We start from the raw sequence: 15,734 nt of genomic DNA, 5'->3' as shown, positions 1-15,734 counted from the left end.
CAAGGCGAGCGCTCTACCACTTGAGCTACAGCGCCACTTCCGGCTTTCTGGTGGTTTATTGGAGATAGGAGTCTCACGGTTTCTCCTGCCCGGGCTGGCTTTGAACCGATCCTCAGATCTCAGCCTCCTGAGTAGCTAGGATTACAGGCGTGAGCCACCAGCGCCCAGCAATACAATGCTTCTTGGTCAGTGTCACCCTTTCCATCATTTGCCCTTGATTATTCCCTCCTGTCCCCACCCTCAAGTTATGCAGTTCATTTTTTACATAATGTACATTGGCTATAATGACTGCACCAAACTGAGAGTATTATTAGAGTCTTAGAAGTGAGATATGATGAAATTTGACACTGGGGATAGAATTGGGAAAAGGCTATGTTTAAAGGCTAAACTAAGGTTATAACTTCACTATTAGTTCCTTTACCATGTAGACTATGACCTAGACACCAGCTTTTTTACCCCTGGGGTATGAAGCATACTATCTTGGCCAGATACCTTCATAAATTTAGTCTCTAATGTTATCATTGTAGACTTCATTTGCTGGAAATGTAGTCTGTCCCATTTACCTGCCACAGCTCATTTGCTGTAGTTTTCATTTTCCTTGCATAAGGCAACAATCACATTGCCCTAAACTGCATGGGTAGGTTAGCCCTTTCAGAAACTTTTATAAACATCTTCTAGCATAATCCTTTGCCACAATTCTTAATCTTCCTCAGTGTCTTAAAAGCAGATTTTTAAAACGAACTTTACAACTTTGGTGGGGGGGATGGGGGGGGCCGGGGGGGGGGGGAGATAAGAAGGGATGGGAAGGGGAAACAAAGGAGGAGGCTACAATGCTTGATAAGAAATATGCTCATTATCTTACCCATGTAATTGTAACCCCTCTGTACAGTATTTTCACACACACACACACACACACACACACACACAAAGTAGATTTCTATGCTAATGTACCTTGAGAAAACAAAAGTACGTGATTTGCTTTTTCATTACAGTGCTGTTAATATTACAGGAAGGCTGGTTTTATCTTAAGTGATTACTTATTACATATATTACGTATAAAGACAGTGCACTCAACCTCCCCCCACCCCCGCTTGTGAAAAAGGCATTAGGATAGATGGCTCTTGAATTTGTTTTCCTATTCAGTTCACATTCAGCTCTCCCTTTCCACCTTCTCTAAATGGTCCACAAATGAAAAGTGGCATTTGGAATTACCACTGTTCCCTCTGTTGCTTGCCATCTTCATCTTAATGTCTGTTTCTCCACAACGATTAACTTGTTTTCCACTCATGATTTACTTGTCAGGGATTTTAGGAGTTTTCTGGAACCTGCAGTCTGCCCTTGGTACGGATGATTACTGGATAATTGCCTATTCTCCTGTGGAATTTCCATTTTTAGATTACACCAGGCTCTACAGCCTAGATTTCTTTGGCAGAAGAACCCAAAGGCAATGGAGTATATATTTTTTCTCTTCTCTGGCCCAGTTTAAACAATGAGTCACTTGGGCCCTGGGGCTTTGCTTCCTACTCTCATTTAGGGGCCACTTTCTACCCTGTTCATCTTGTTTGCCTTTTGTGTTCTGTTTAGAATTTTCTATATCCTTGACACATAGGGTTTGTCTCTGATTTTAGTTGGGCACTATCCCTCAGAGGGAAAGGCAATTCAGTCACATCCACTACATCATCTTTACAGCAGCTAGGATATGCTGGGATAATGCAGAAAAAATATTTTTGGGGAAAAGCATAATTCATAATGGAGCAGAGGAAGTAGTATTCTCCAAAAAGACATGAGTACTAGTGTTATCCAAGTAGTCTGAAAATTACCCCCTTTTTTGGATATGCTTTAGGGATGGTTTCAAACTTCTTCTAGGTATAATGTGGAGGTGGAAGAAGAGGGAGGGGGCAGGAGGGGACATCAAGGAATTAGACTCCCATGAGTTTCAGAGGGGTATGGTTATATATGAAGAGAAGGTCTTACTCTAATTCAGAGTTTTGTAGGGGAAGATCACAGACACCCTTCTTTCCCTCTTTGGCAGTGACAGTGGCTCCATCTGTTTTTGTTTTTGTTTTTATATATGTGTTAAATAGTCCTGGGTGCTATTCCTGGGCTTTTGTGCTCAAGTCTAGCACTCTACCATTGAGCCACAACTCCACTTCCAGCTATTTTGTGTGTATATGTGTGTGTCTGTGCATGTGCACTTAATTGGAAATAAAAGTCTCAAGGACTTTTCCTGCCCAGGCTGGCCTCTAACCATGATACTCAAATCTCAGCCTCTTAAGTACTTAGGATTACAGGCATGAGCCACCAGTTCCCAGCCTTTATCTGATTTTGAACTTTCATTCTGATTCTAGCCTCTTTCTAATGATAATCTGTTAATGTTTCTCTCTGCAGTTTTAATAGTGTATGTCAAGGAACTCACATTCTCTTTCGAGAATTCAGCTTCATCCAAGCAACCCCTCACAACAGGGCGTCATTTCTACGTGCCTTCTGGAGATGCTTTCGAACCGTGGGCAAAAATGGGGGTAAGCCAGTATCCTTCCCTCTCTCCCCCTCCCTTCCTGCTGCCCTTCCTCCCTTTCCTTCCTAACTTTTGTCATTCTTATTTCCCTATAAATACCATTTGAATGAAAACTGTTCGAGGCTTTTGGATTACTTTTGAAGAGATATGTGTTTTGTGTCAGAAATGTTATTATCACCACCTCCACACTAATGATACCTATTAAGAACTAAATATAGCTCTGTGCACTTTAGGTATAATAATAATTTAATCTTCACAATAATGTTCTCTGGTAGGCACTGTAATCTCCATTTTGTAAATAATGAAAGTGAGGATCAGAGAGTTAAGTAACTTGGAAGGTTACATAGCAAATGCTTGGCCCAGATTAATACCTTGCAGCTTGGCTCTGGATCTTGGCAGATATTAAAATACAGTGCAGTAAATTCAAGGAATAATGTGAATACAGATATACCCTATTTTATAGCATTTTACTTTATTGCTCTTTATATATTTGTATTTTTGACAAATTCAGGATATGTGGCAACTTTGAATCAAACAAGTATAACAGACCATTTTTCCAGTAGCATATCTCTGTGTCACATTGTAGTAATTCTGACAATATTTCAAACTGTATCACTATTATTATCTTTGTTATAGTGATCTGTGAACCGTGGTCTTTGATGGTACTGGTATTATAATTGTTTTGGGGTTCTAGGAACTCTATCCATATAAGCCATTTTTCATGAATAATTGAAGTATGTGTTCTGACTGCTGCACACTTAGCCATTTTTCTGTCTCCCTCTCCTTAGAACTCCCTGTTCTCTGAGATACAGCACCTTGTAATTAGATCAACTAATAACCCTACAAAGGCATCTTAAGTGTGGAAGTAAAAGGAAGAGTAGCATGTCAGTCTGTTACTTGAAATCCAAACCCAGAAATATTTAAACTTAGTGAGGAAGGCATGTCAAAACTTGAGACTGGCCAGAAGCTAGGCTTCTTGCACAAACAGCCAATTGTGAATGCAAAGGAAAGGTTCTTGAAGGAAATTAAAAGTGCTACTCTGGTGAATGCACAAATGATAAGAAAGACAAACTGCCAAGACAGGCATGGTGGCACATGCCTGTAATCCTGGGTTGCATAGCAAGTTCCAGGTCAGCCTAGGCTACATAGTAAGACCCTATCTCAAAACACCAAAGACAGAGGGAAGGAGGTAAGGAAAGAATGAAAGAAGGAAGGAAGAAAAGGAAGGAAAGAAGGATGAGAGGGAGGGAAACAAAGAGAAATGGCCTAATTGATTAATTGTTGGTAGGGCAAATTAAAGTAGTTTGCATAAAGGATTAGCCACAACATCCCCTTAAAAGCGAAGCTAACCCAGAGCAAGACCTCTGCCCCTTGTAACTCTCTTCAGTTCTACAAACATTGAGAGAAGTTGCAGAAGAAATCCTTGAAGCTAGCAGATGTTGGCTCCTGAAACTTAAGGAAAGGAGCCATCTCTGTAACACATGGCAAGATGATTCAGGCAGTGCTGATTCAGCAGGTCATCACAAGAATGTACCCAAGCTAACAGAATGCAGTCTTCTAAACAACAGGTTCACAGAATGGATGACATATCCTTCTACTGAAGGAAGATGTCGTCTATGCCTTTAGAAGATGGCATCTATGACATCTAGGACTAGAGAAGTCAGGGCCTGGTTTCGGAGCTTTGAAGGACAGGCTGCTTCTTGGTAGGCCAAGAGTCATTTATCATCTGGAGAGTCAAAGGGCCCTTAAGAATCACCCTAAGGGGGGCTGGGACGTTGGCTCAGTGATAGAGCGCTTGCCTTGCATGCATGAAGCCCTGGGTTCGATTCCTCAGCACATAAGCAGAAAAAGCTGGAAGTGGCATTGTGCCTCAGTGGTAGAGTGCTTGCCTTGAGCTGAAGAGCTGAGGGACAGAGCCGGGGCCCAGAGTTTAGGTGTCACAATAAAAAAAAAAAAAGAATTTCCCTAAATCCACTCTGCTGTGCTGGAGCAGTGTAACAACAAAGCCCAGATGATGGTTCATCTGTCTATAGGGCAGTTCCTGAGGATCTTTAGTCACTGTTAAGACCTACTACACAGACTAAAAGGTACCTTTCAACATAACTGCTGCTCAGTGACAGTGCACCTGCTCACCTCAGAGCTCTGATGGCCTCGTACGAAGAGCTCCACGTTGTTTTCATGCCTGCTGACCCAGAACCCATCCTGAAGTCCATTGAGCAGGGAGGAACAAATACATTGCGTAAGCTATAACTGCTGTACTTCCTCTGATGAACCTGGGCAAAGTGAATAAGAACCTTCTGGAAAGGCTTCAGTATTCTAGATGTTGTTAAGAACCTTCATAGCATTTAGAATGTTGAGAAGAGGTTAAAACATCAACATGAACAGGAGTTTGAAAGAAGTCAATCCCAAATTTTCTGGATGACTTTGAGAGGTTTAAGACTTCAGTGGAGTTAATCACTGCAGATGGGGTGCAAGAGAACTAGAGTTAAGAGTGGAGACTGAAGATGTGATGGGTACAGTCTCCAGACAGATCTTTGACGACGAGAAGGTTGAGAAAAGGAAGTTTCTTGACATGGACTCTGGCACTACAACCATAATTGCTGAAATTACAACCAAAGATTTAGAGTGTTATATAAATCCTGTTGATAAAACAGCACTAGATTTTGAGAGGTTTGACTTTGAGATAGTTGACCGCAATTTTGATAGAACTTTTTTATTGGGGGTAAAATACTATCACACAGCATTACGAGGTACAGAGGAATCTTTCGTAAAGGAAACCCCCCAACCAATGTGACAAATTTCATCACTGTCTTATTTTAAGAAATTGTCACATTCACCCCAACCATCAGCAACTACCTCCCCAATCAGTTGGTAACCTTTAACATTGAAGCAAAAGGATTAATACTCACTGAATGCTATGATCATTAGCATTTTTAAGTGATAAATTATTTTTATGTAAGCCCCAGTATTCCAGTACTGGGGCTTGAACTCAATGGTGGGCACTAAGCCTTAGCATTTTTGCTCAAGGCAGGTACTCTTACCACTTGAGTCACAGGTCCACTTCTGACTTTTCACTGGTTAATTGGAGATAAGATTCTCATGGACTTGCCTGCCTGGGTTGGTTCAAACTTCAATCTTCAGATCTCAGTCTCCTGATTAGCTAGGATTACAGGCTTAATCCACCTGCACCAAGCGACAGAGCAATTTGTCATTTCAGCTCTCCAAACAAATCGGCACTGCCATATTATTCTGCTTATTTCATAAACTAACTTGCAGGGGGTTAATTGTAAAGCCTCAAACAAAACTCACATGTACTAATACACAAATAATGTGCTTTTTTTTTATAAATAGCTCTAGAGATTGTCCACTTCTGTCTCACTATTATATAAACAGTATCTAATATACTGAAATAGCATTGTTTCCTTTATGAAGTAAATACATTAAGTGAAAGAGAGTAAACTAGTTCCTCAACTATTCCGTTGGTCTCTACATAAACACCCATATATTATGACTGTATAGGTGAATTAGTACTATTTATCCAGACTCTGTCTTTCCCAGTCCTTTACTCAGAAATATTTATTGCATCCTTATTATATTGAAGATGTTGTATACAGCTAGATCTGGTTTCTTGATACAGCATATGGAGGTAGCTATGGAAAACAGATAGCCTTACTTGTTTGTCTGATTTAGAACTGGGGCCTCTTCAAGAATTTATACTTGCACAAGGGATTCATATAGCATATATACTCTAAGCAGATGTGGGTTTCTTTATCTTTCTAATAGCAGCTGCCAGTGATCCATCCAGTTGCTAAAGAAAAGTAGCTCCAAGTTTTCCCTGATTCCTTTATGCCATAAACAAGACCTAAGTTTTTTCTTTTATTTATTTACTTATTTTTGGTTGGTCATGGGGCTTGAACTCAGGGCCTAGGCATTCACTGTAGCTTTACTACTAGGTTTCTAGTGGTTAATTGGAGATTAGAGTCTCACAGACTTTCCTGCCGGGGCTGGCTTCAAATTGTAATCTTCAGATCTTAGCCTCATGAGGAGCTAGGGTTACAAACAGGCTACCAGAGCCTGGCTAAGATCTAGATTTTACAGTGAATATTTGTTATATTCTTAATCATACAGATTCCTTCCTTGTCCTCCTTTTTGTGTGTGTGTGTGGCATTGGGGTTTGAAATCAGGGCCTTGTACTCTCTACTATTGAGCAGACACTCTGCCTTTGAGCCATGCCTCCAGGCCTCTTTTGGACTGGTTGTTTTGGGATAGGGTCTCATTTTGTGCTGAGGTCCATGCCTGAACAACCATCCTCCCATTTTATACATTCCACCACTTCTGGGACGACAGGCACATACCATCACACCCAGTTTCTTCCATTAAGATGGAATCTTGCCACCTTTTCTTCCCGGAACTTTGATCCTCCTGATCTCAGTCTCCTGTGTAGTGCAAATGACAGATGTATGCCACTACATTCACAGCCTCTGATTTGTTTAAGATATAATGCAACATTTGTGTCTAGATAGCCCTAAAAATCTTTAAATATTTTAATATATTCTTATTTGGGTTTTTTTTTTCCATGAAACCTTGGAACATCATTCAGTCCTAGAATGTGTCAGTTCCCAATTTTAGTCCAAAGTGAGCAAAAGCTCTTGGATGAAATGTTTGAAAGGAAAAGACTTGTTTTTGTCCCATTTTTTTCAATTAAAATGCCAAGTACCTATTCAGTGGTGCTGCAACCACAGTGTTTTTCTGTGCACAATTCCTTAGAATATCATGTACAGATTTTTGCATTGTGGAGAAGAAGAATTCTCCTGGGAGGTAGTAAAAGAACAGTGTTCCAGCGAAATATGTCTAAAAATGAAGCCACCTGTACAATGCAAAGACCTTATCCCTTCAGGCAAGAAATATTCTATTCCAATTTTTAGCAAGTACAGTGAGCACTGGCCTTGAATGCCTCACTGAGTACTGACTGATGTGAAGTTTCCTATGTGGAAATGTCATATATTCTCATGAATACTACTTTGAACCTCTTGCTCTCTAGGTAGCTTTAGGCTTCGAAACAACAAATCTATAAAATCTATTCAAGTGTAAAAGCCTTTAAAATCTACCTTCTCACTTTGTTACCTCTTTTGGTGTTGAAAGATTTGTCAGAATTTTCCAAATTTGGCAAAGATCAAAATTCTTTTGAGATAAATCTTCACTTCTGTTTGGGGATATTAGTTCAAAAGAGCTTTTTATTCCATTTATTTTCAGCTGGAATTTAATTTTTTTCAATTAATAAAATAAAATGATTAGGACATCCTCTTTTACTCATGAACAAGTATGTACTAAGGGATATGTTCTCTTTGCATAAGTAGTTTGACAATCAGAGAGATAATATGAAACAACTATTTTTCAGACATTGGACATTTGTAGGGGTGACTGTAGGAACTGAGAGGCAGTTTCTGGGGGATCTTCAAAGAGCATGGAAGGAGTTTTGTTAGTAGAAGGAGCAGAGATTAGGGATCAAGGAGGTGACGGTGGCTGGAAATTGCATGTAGAAATACTAGAGAGGCACAGTTGCTCAATGAACACCAGAACAGCAAGGAGGTAGGAGTCTCTGGTGTTGAAAATGAACCACTAGGAACTGGGAGACCAAACGACTCCTAGAATATACATAAGTTTGGGATAGTTTTCACTTCCACCAGCCAGAATGGGAAGACCTCAAAATATTCCAGGTGTTAGATAAAGTCTTCAGCAGCTTAAAAGCAAACCATTAGTCAGATGTGCAAGCAATTTAGTGTACAGACAGTCTTCATTATATAATGGGTTAACTTAGGATTTTGATTTCACCATGGTACAAAAGTGATACATATTCAGTAAAAGTGTCTGTGACTTTTGAATTTTGATCTTTTCCTGAGATATAATATGCAGTAGGAGACTTTGACCACACTGGGCAGTGGTAATGAGCCACATCAGCCACATCAACACTGGGGTCAAAAACTGAGACTCTCTAGTGCATTGAGTTTTCCTGTGTTCTGGGTGCTTTACATGTGTTTTTGACTTAGGATATTTTCAACTTCGGATGGGTTTATTGGAACATAGTCCCATTGTGAGTTTAGGTACATCTATATACGAGAACAAAGAAATGGAACAAAGTCCAACACTCACTAAACTCTTTACAGTCAATTACTCAAATACAAATGACAAGACACTTTTTTAAAAAGCAGGAAAATAGGATCTATAACCAGGAGAAAAAACAATAATAATACAAATACATTTAATGAAAATACACTAATGAAAACTAAAAGCCCCATAGACTTAGAAATGACATATGGAGAAATTAACAAGGATTTTAAATGTTTGTTTGTCTGTTGTCCAGGGATTTGAACTCAGGGCCTTACCTTACTAGGTATTCTATGACTTGAGCCATGACTCCTGTCCCCTCAAAGTTATTTTAAATAATATACTCAAGGGGCTGGGAATGTGGCTTAGTGATAGAGTGCTTGCCTAGCATGCATGAGACCCTGGGTTCGATTCCTCAGTACCACATAAACAAAAATAACAAGAAATTTAAAAAATAATATACTCAAGTATTTAAAGGAAAACAGGACTATGATTAGGAGATAGAGTGTATTAAAAATCCTGATAGAATTTCTAGAGCTGAAAATACAGTGATAATTAATGTTAAGTGCTTCTATGTAGGTTATGTTACCTTCACAAAAGTCCTATAGGTAGATATCATTACCATCTCTATGACATAGAAAATGAAATTGAGATTTAGAAAATAAATAACTTGTTCAAGTCACATAGCAGGTAAGTGAAAAAGCCAATTCTATAGAAACCAGAAAGCTGAACTCTAGTGTGTCACTGCTTCCCTGTGTTCCTCAACACTGTATAAAATGCTGGAAATACAGGGATGAGGGACAGTACTTTCCCTCAGGGAGGAACAATTGTGCTGTCCACAGATGGTTTCCAAAGCATTTAAGTGATTATTAGAGCCATCTGTAATATTGAGTAATAATACAAGGAGGAAATCATACTTCCTGCAGAATAGGGAAAGGCTATAAAGGAACCAAGACATTTGGGATGAGTCGTTGGGCCATAGAAAGCCATCATGAAGCAAATAAGGAATACATTCTCCCATCTACATATTAACCAGGCCCCACACACCAAGGGTGGTATTGGCTGTACATAGGAGTACATTCTAGAACAAGAAAACAAGACCTGAAAATGTAGTGACATGAAACCATATGATTTCTTTGGAAGATGATAAAGTTCATTTTGGTGTGGCTGGTTTTTAGCTCAAAAGAAACTTCATCCCATATCAAAAGGAAATAATGCTTAGCGTGTGCCAGCCACTGAACTGAGTGCTCTATATTACTCATTCATTTAATCCACACAGAGAGCATATGAGTAGGTATGATTATTATCTTGATTTCTACATTGAGAAATTGAAACTCAGAGAGGGATGTTAACTTGCACAAGACCACAGCATTTTTATAAATGGCATGGTTTATATTTGAGTGTTCACAAAGTCTATGTTTGTAACGGCTGCTGGACAGGTTCTGAAGGGTTTTGTCAAAATTAATAAAAAGTGTTTCTTCTCCCAAAGTTAGTAGAACTTTATCAGTTTGTGTGTCATCCTCACATGAGACACTGATGGAAAACAGAAAGTGAAGCAGGTAAACTGAAAACAGACCACACAGGAAACCCTGAAGTAGCTATTTAAGAAATGACTTGAAATGACTCCCTGAGTGATTGGGTGTGGAGTGTGGGAAAGAGAAAATGAATGACTGAGCTAGAACATTGCCAGTTTCGTTCTTCCATTTATTCCCATTTCATCTTCTTTCTTCTGTTCCTTTTGGTCTCCCTTCCTTCCTTGCTTGCTTCCATTCCTCCTACTCTTTCTCCCTTTCTCTCGTTTTCTCTCTCTCTTTCTCTTTTTATATTTTATTCTGAATTAACTATGTTTTTTTAAAATTCATTTAGCAAATATTTATGTCTTAATTGCTGGTGGCAAAGCAGTCTCTGGGACAGGCATAAATTCTTACTCTCTTGAAGTCTGTACTCTGATACATGATTCCTGACAAAAATCCCTACCTTTTATGCAGATTGCATTCTAATAATTAGGGATCAGTGCTATCTGGTTTGAGGATTTAAAAAAAAATTGTCAGTTTTTCCAAAATACCTATTCCTATAGTGTACTTATAGACTTGGGTGCCAGGTAATGCTTTGGCCTGTCTTCTCTTCATGAGTCCAGAGCTTCCCCTTCCTCATTTTCTCCCCAAAACCTGATAAGAAACTTGAGTTCCTGTTTCATAGTTTTCATTTGATTTATTTTTATTAGTTTCCACAGTTCTCTACCTTTTTCTCTTTAACTTCTTCCTAATATTTTCTTCAAGAAAAGACTTGACAGTTTATTTTCCCTTAATCTTTCATCTCCTTACCTTCAGTAATTTAAATCTTTCCTCTTATTTAATTTTCTTTTTTTTTCCAATTTCAATTCTTGGGGGCTATCACATGTGTCACACAAGCATTCCTGGAATGCTTTTGTCACCATCTTTTCTCCTACTCCAGCCTCCTCATCCTGAATTCATACCTCTATCTTTTCCTTATCCCTTCAGGTTTGGGTTTAAAGGTCAGCTCCTTAAGGAGGCATCTTGTGATTCCCTACTCATCATCTTGCTACTCATTCTATACATTTTATTGTTCTGACTAGACCAGTATTTTAATGAGCCTTTATTAGATTGGAAGGTTTATGAGGACAAGATCATAGTTTGTTTTATCTGCATAATATCCAACATAAGTGAATTTCTTTTTTTTATAATTTAATATGAAGGGTTACCATTTCCCAAACAATATCCAGAGAACATATTATTAAGTGGATTATATTACCATCTCTTTTATTTGAGGGTAGTTTTGTTTGTGAAAGCCTGTTTTCCACTAACTTTTCAGTGTGGTAAAGGTACTTGGTTAAATGTGATAATAAACTGGATATGATGGCACACACCTGTAGTCCCAGCTACTTGGGAAGCTGAGGCAGATGGATCCCTGAGCTTAGAAGTTTGAACTGAACCTGAGCAACATAGTAAGACTGTTTCAGAATAAGACAAGTAATGATGGGTGCTGACGCCTTTAATCCTAGCTACTCGGGGGTGTGAGGATCTAGGTTCAAAGCCAGCCCGAGCAAGAAAGGCCGTGAGACTCTTATCTCTAATTAATCACCAGAAAACCAAAGTAAAGCGGTGGCTCAAAGTGGTAGATTGCCAGCCTTGAGAGACAGTGTCCAGGCCCTGAGTTCAAGCCCCATGACTGACAAGAAAAAAAAAAAGACAAGTAGCAATAGCTACCACGTGCTAGGCTTGACACTTCATGTTCTAAGTGTTTCACTAACAACTGGTCCAATCAGAGCTAACATTAAATAATACCTAACTAAAATCCCATTCGATACCTACTGTTTCTTACAAAAGAAAGATTTAGTTCTAGGTCTGTGTTCATGTTTTAAACACTGATTAGTTTCCATTCTCTTTTTTGTATTGTGCGTCCAACCTTTACTCCATGCAAGATAGATTAGTGATTGTCTGATTATACATGCCTTGACCTGTTGAGACGTTCCTTTGGCTTGATGTGTTACAAATACTTTTGAAAGTTAGCGGGCCATGTTGGTCATAAAAATCTCAGTTTCATTTGAAGAATGGAAAATCCTCCAAGCCCATGCCTACATTCCTTCAGGGAGAAGTTCCTGGGGTGGAGATGCAGCTGCTCCCATCCCAGGGCCTGTGGCTTCAGATTTACCACCATCCCAGCTGCCCTGTTTCACCTGCTTATGCCTCCTGCTTGGCTTCTGCAGGCATGTGCCTGTTCTACCATTGCCAGAGCCTTCTGGTCTGTGTATAGTCATTTAAAAAGTAGAGTTACACTCTTGATTTAGAACTGGGAGTCAGGAGTATATTCCTCAATGAGGTTCTTGTTTTCTTTACTTTCAGCCATTATAGTATCTCACAAATTTTTAGAATTTAAAGGTACCTTAGAAATCATTTCATCTTAGAACTAGGTCACAGTTTTTTGTTTCTTTTCTTTTACTTGATAATAACTCTCCTAATAGTATACTACTGTGGTTTTGATTTGCATTTTCCGTATGACTAATGACATCCAAAGAAACTTTTTTTCTTTGCCCCATGCACCATTTATTTCATTCTCTGGCATAGTCCCAGATGGTAGGAAATTTTTACATTTCTAATTTACATCTAGGGAAACTGAGGCTTGAGTGACACATTAATTTACCCAGGGTCACAAAGTAAAGCAGGTCCAGGACATCATCAGCTTCTCAATGGCCTGTTGTATGCTAGATGCTGGGCTGAGTTCTAGATTCCCTGGTTGTAGGGCTTCTCTCTTTCCCTATTGGGCAAGAAGATGCTTTCTCCAGGAGCCCTCATCTTAGCTCCCTAAAGTTTGGTGTTTTCAGGCCCTAAAGCCTCCACATTCATCCTCCAGCACAGCCAACTCCAACCTGGCAACCTCTGTGGCGCAGATCTGGGGCCAGCAGCAGCACATTCCTGAGGAAGTCAAGTTGAAATGCTATCGTTCCCATCTTCTCTCATTTTAGTTGAAAGCTGCATTGTTACATCTGGTGTTGCTTTTGGAAGAGGCAGGCTATGCTGTGGCCCCAGGTCAGTCCTGTGGAGAAGCATCAGGTCTGGAGCTGCAGGGACATAGAAGGCACCTGTGGCACCATGAAAGGTCTGCTATCTATGTAGTGAGAGTCCGAGCAGAAAGGAGAGGGAGGTGAAATAAAGTATTTGGGGGAATATTTCTTTCCATCACTGTACAACAAATCACCACAAACTTAGTGACCTAAAATGGTGCCCATTTGTTCATATTGTGTTCTGTGGTCAGAAGTCTCAGTCTGCTCAGTGGTGACATCCACAATATTTTCATTATGCTTGTTGGCTATTTGTATACCTTCTTTAGAGAAATGTTTGTTCAAGTCATTTGTCCAATTTTGAATCGACTGCATAGTTGTTTATGATTTATAGGAGTTAAATACCTTAAATATCAATTTATTATATATAACTTGCAAACACATTTTCCTATTCTATAGAGTTGTTTTTGTTTCTTTTTTAGTTCAATACCAGGTTTTTTTAGTTCAGTACTAGGGTTCACAGTTTTCATCACTGGTTTGTAGAGATAGAATTTAAAATTTTTTTTAGCATAAATTAGTTGTACATAGGAGCTTCATCGTGATGTTTACAATATGACTATAGGTACTTTGATCAAATTAATTACTTTATCTCTATTTCACACACACATATATATATATACATATATATATATATATACTCACACACACATATAATATACTTCTATAATATTCACTCCTGTCAGTCTCTCCTTTTCTCCTCCCCTACCTACTGGTCCATCTCTCCCCACACTTCCCCTTTTATAATCATATCCTATTTTGTGTGTGTGTGTAGATTTCACATATGAGTAAAACATCTGATATTTGTCTTTCTGAGTTTGGTTTATCTCAGTTAACATGATTCCTGCAAATGACATAATTTCATTCTTCTTTATAGCTGAATAATATTTCATTATATTTATGTACCACATTTTTAAAAATCAATTTATTATTTACTCAGTCAGTGATGATGACGGAGAAGAAATTGGAAATCATTTTGATGTGAACACATATGTCTTTTTTTTGTTGTTGGTCATTGGGCCTGAACTCTGGGCTTGGACGCTGTCCCTCAGGTCTTCTTTTTCTGCGTATGTGGTGCTGAGGAATTGAACCCAGGGCCTCATGCATGCAAGGCAAACACTTCCACTGAGCCACCTCCCAGCCCGCATACCACAACCACATTTTTTGTGGGGGGAGGTCCAGTCGTGGGGCCTGAACTCTGGGCCTGGGCACTGTCCCTCAGCTCTTCAACTCAAGGCTAGCGCTCTACCACTTGGGCCACAGCGCCACTTCTGGATTTTTTCTTTTTGCTTATGTGGTACTGAGGAATCAAACCCAGGGCCTCAGGCATGCAAGGCAAGCACTCTACCACTGAGCTACCTTCCCAGCCCACAACCACATTTTCTTTACTTAATCATTGGTTGTTGGGTACCTAGGAACCTAGGCTAGTCTCTTGTCTGTCAATAGTGCTGCTATAAACATGAGTCTGCAGGTATCTCTCTTATACATTGTATACTCCTTTGGATATATGACCAAGAGTGGTAGAGCAGGATATACCATTGTTTTTGACCACTAATGTATCTTGAAATTTTGCTGAATGCATTTCTTAGTTCTGACAGGTGGTGGTGGTGTGTGGTAGTGGTGGTGTGGTGTGGTGTGGGGTGTGTGTGTGTGTGTGTCTGTGTCTGTGTGTAAGTAATCTTCAAGGTTTTCTGCATTTAAGTGATTGTGTCAAGCCAGGAGCCAGTGGCTTATGCCTATAATCCTAGCTACTCAAGAGACTGAGATCTGAGGATTGCAGTTCAAAGTCAACCCATGTAGAAAAGTCCCCATGAGACTTTATCTTCAAATAACCACTCAAAAACCAAAGTGGAGGGGCTGGGAAGTTGGCTCAGTGGTAGAGCGCTTGCCTTGCATGCCTGAGGCCCTGGGTTTGATTCCTCAGCACCACATAAGCAAAAACAAAAAAGCCGGAAGTGGTGCTGTGGCTCAAGTGATAGAGCGCTAGCCTTGAGCTGAAGAGCTGAGGGACAGCGCCCAGGCCCAGAGTTCAGGCCTAGCATCATGGGAGCTAGTGGTTTATGCAGGTAATTCTAAGTCCTCAGGAGCCTGAGATCTGAGGGTTATTGTTCAAAGCCAACCTGGGCAGAAAAGTCCATGATTCAACTTATCTGGAGTGACCACCAAAAAGCTAAAAATGGAGCTATGGTTTGAGCCAAGTAAGAACAAGAGGCTCCAGGTTTAACTCTAGTACCAGCATAAACACAAAAAAGAGAGAAACATGTCAAACAATTGTGACTCACAATTATAGCCTCAGATACTAATAGATCTGTTTGTAATATTTTTATTTCCTCTTTGTTTTGTTTTGTTTTCTGTTGTTGCAGCTCAACAACATATGCCAGGGCTTTGTACATGCTAGGCAGGTGTACTACTACTGAGGTACACTCCCAGCTAGTAATCTTCCCCCCTCCCCATTATTCTGATCCAAATGCTCAAAAAAGGAGTGGTAGAGCTGGGCGCTGGTGGCTCACGCCTATAATCCTAGTTACTCAGGAGGCG

General features: G+C 39.7%; 1 protein-coding gene across 2 annotated transcripts in view; it reads left to right on the top strand.

Annotated features, from left to right (window-relative positions):
- LOC105996061 (chromosome unknown open reading frame, human C11orf49) overlaps positions 1-15,734 on the top strand; it is a 158,964-nt gene that overhangs the window by 57,424 nt on the left and 85,806 nt on the right. For both annotated transcript variants that reach the window (XM_013030017.1, XM_013030016.1), the window contains exon 3: positions 2,389-2,519. In XM_013030017.1, coding sequence (XP_012885471.1) covers positions 2,389-2,519 — 131 coding nt within the window. The remainder of the gene's footprint in view (positions 1-2,388; positions 2,520-15,734) is intronic.

Source organism: Dipodomys ordii, unplaced genomic scaffold (assembly GCF_000151885.1).
Source record: "Dipodomys ordii isolate 6190 unplaced genomic scaffold, Dord_2.0 Scaffold125, whole genome shotgun sequence".
Lineage (NCBI taxonomy): Eukaryota > Metazoa > Chordata > Mammalia > Rodentia > Heteromyidae > Dipodomys > Dipodomys ordii.
Note: the sequence above shows the minus strand (reverse complement) of the source record. Positions and strands in the feature narration are given on the sequence as shown.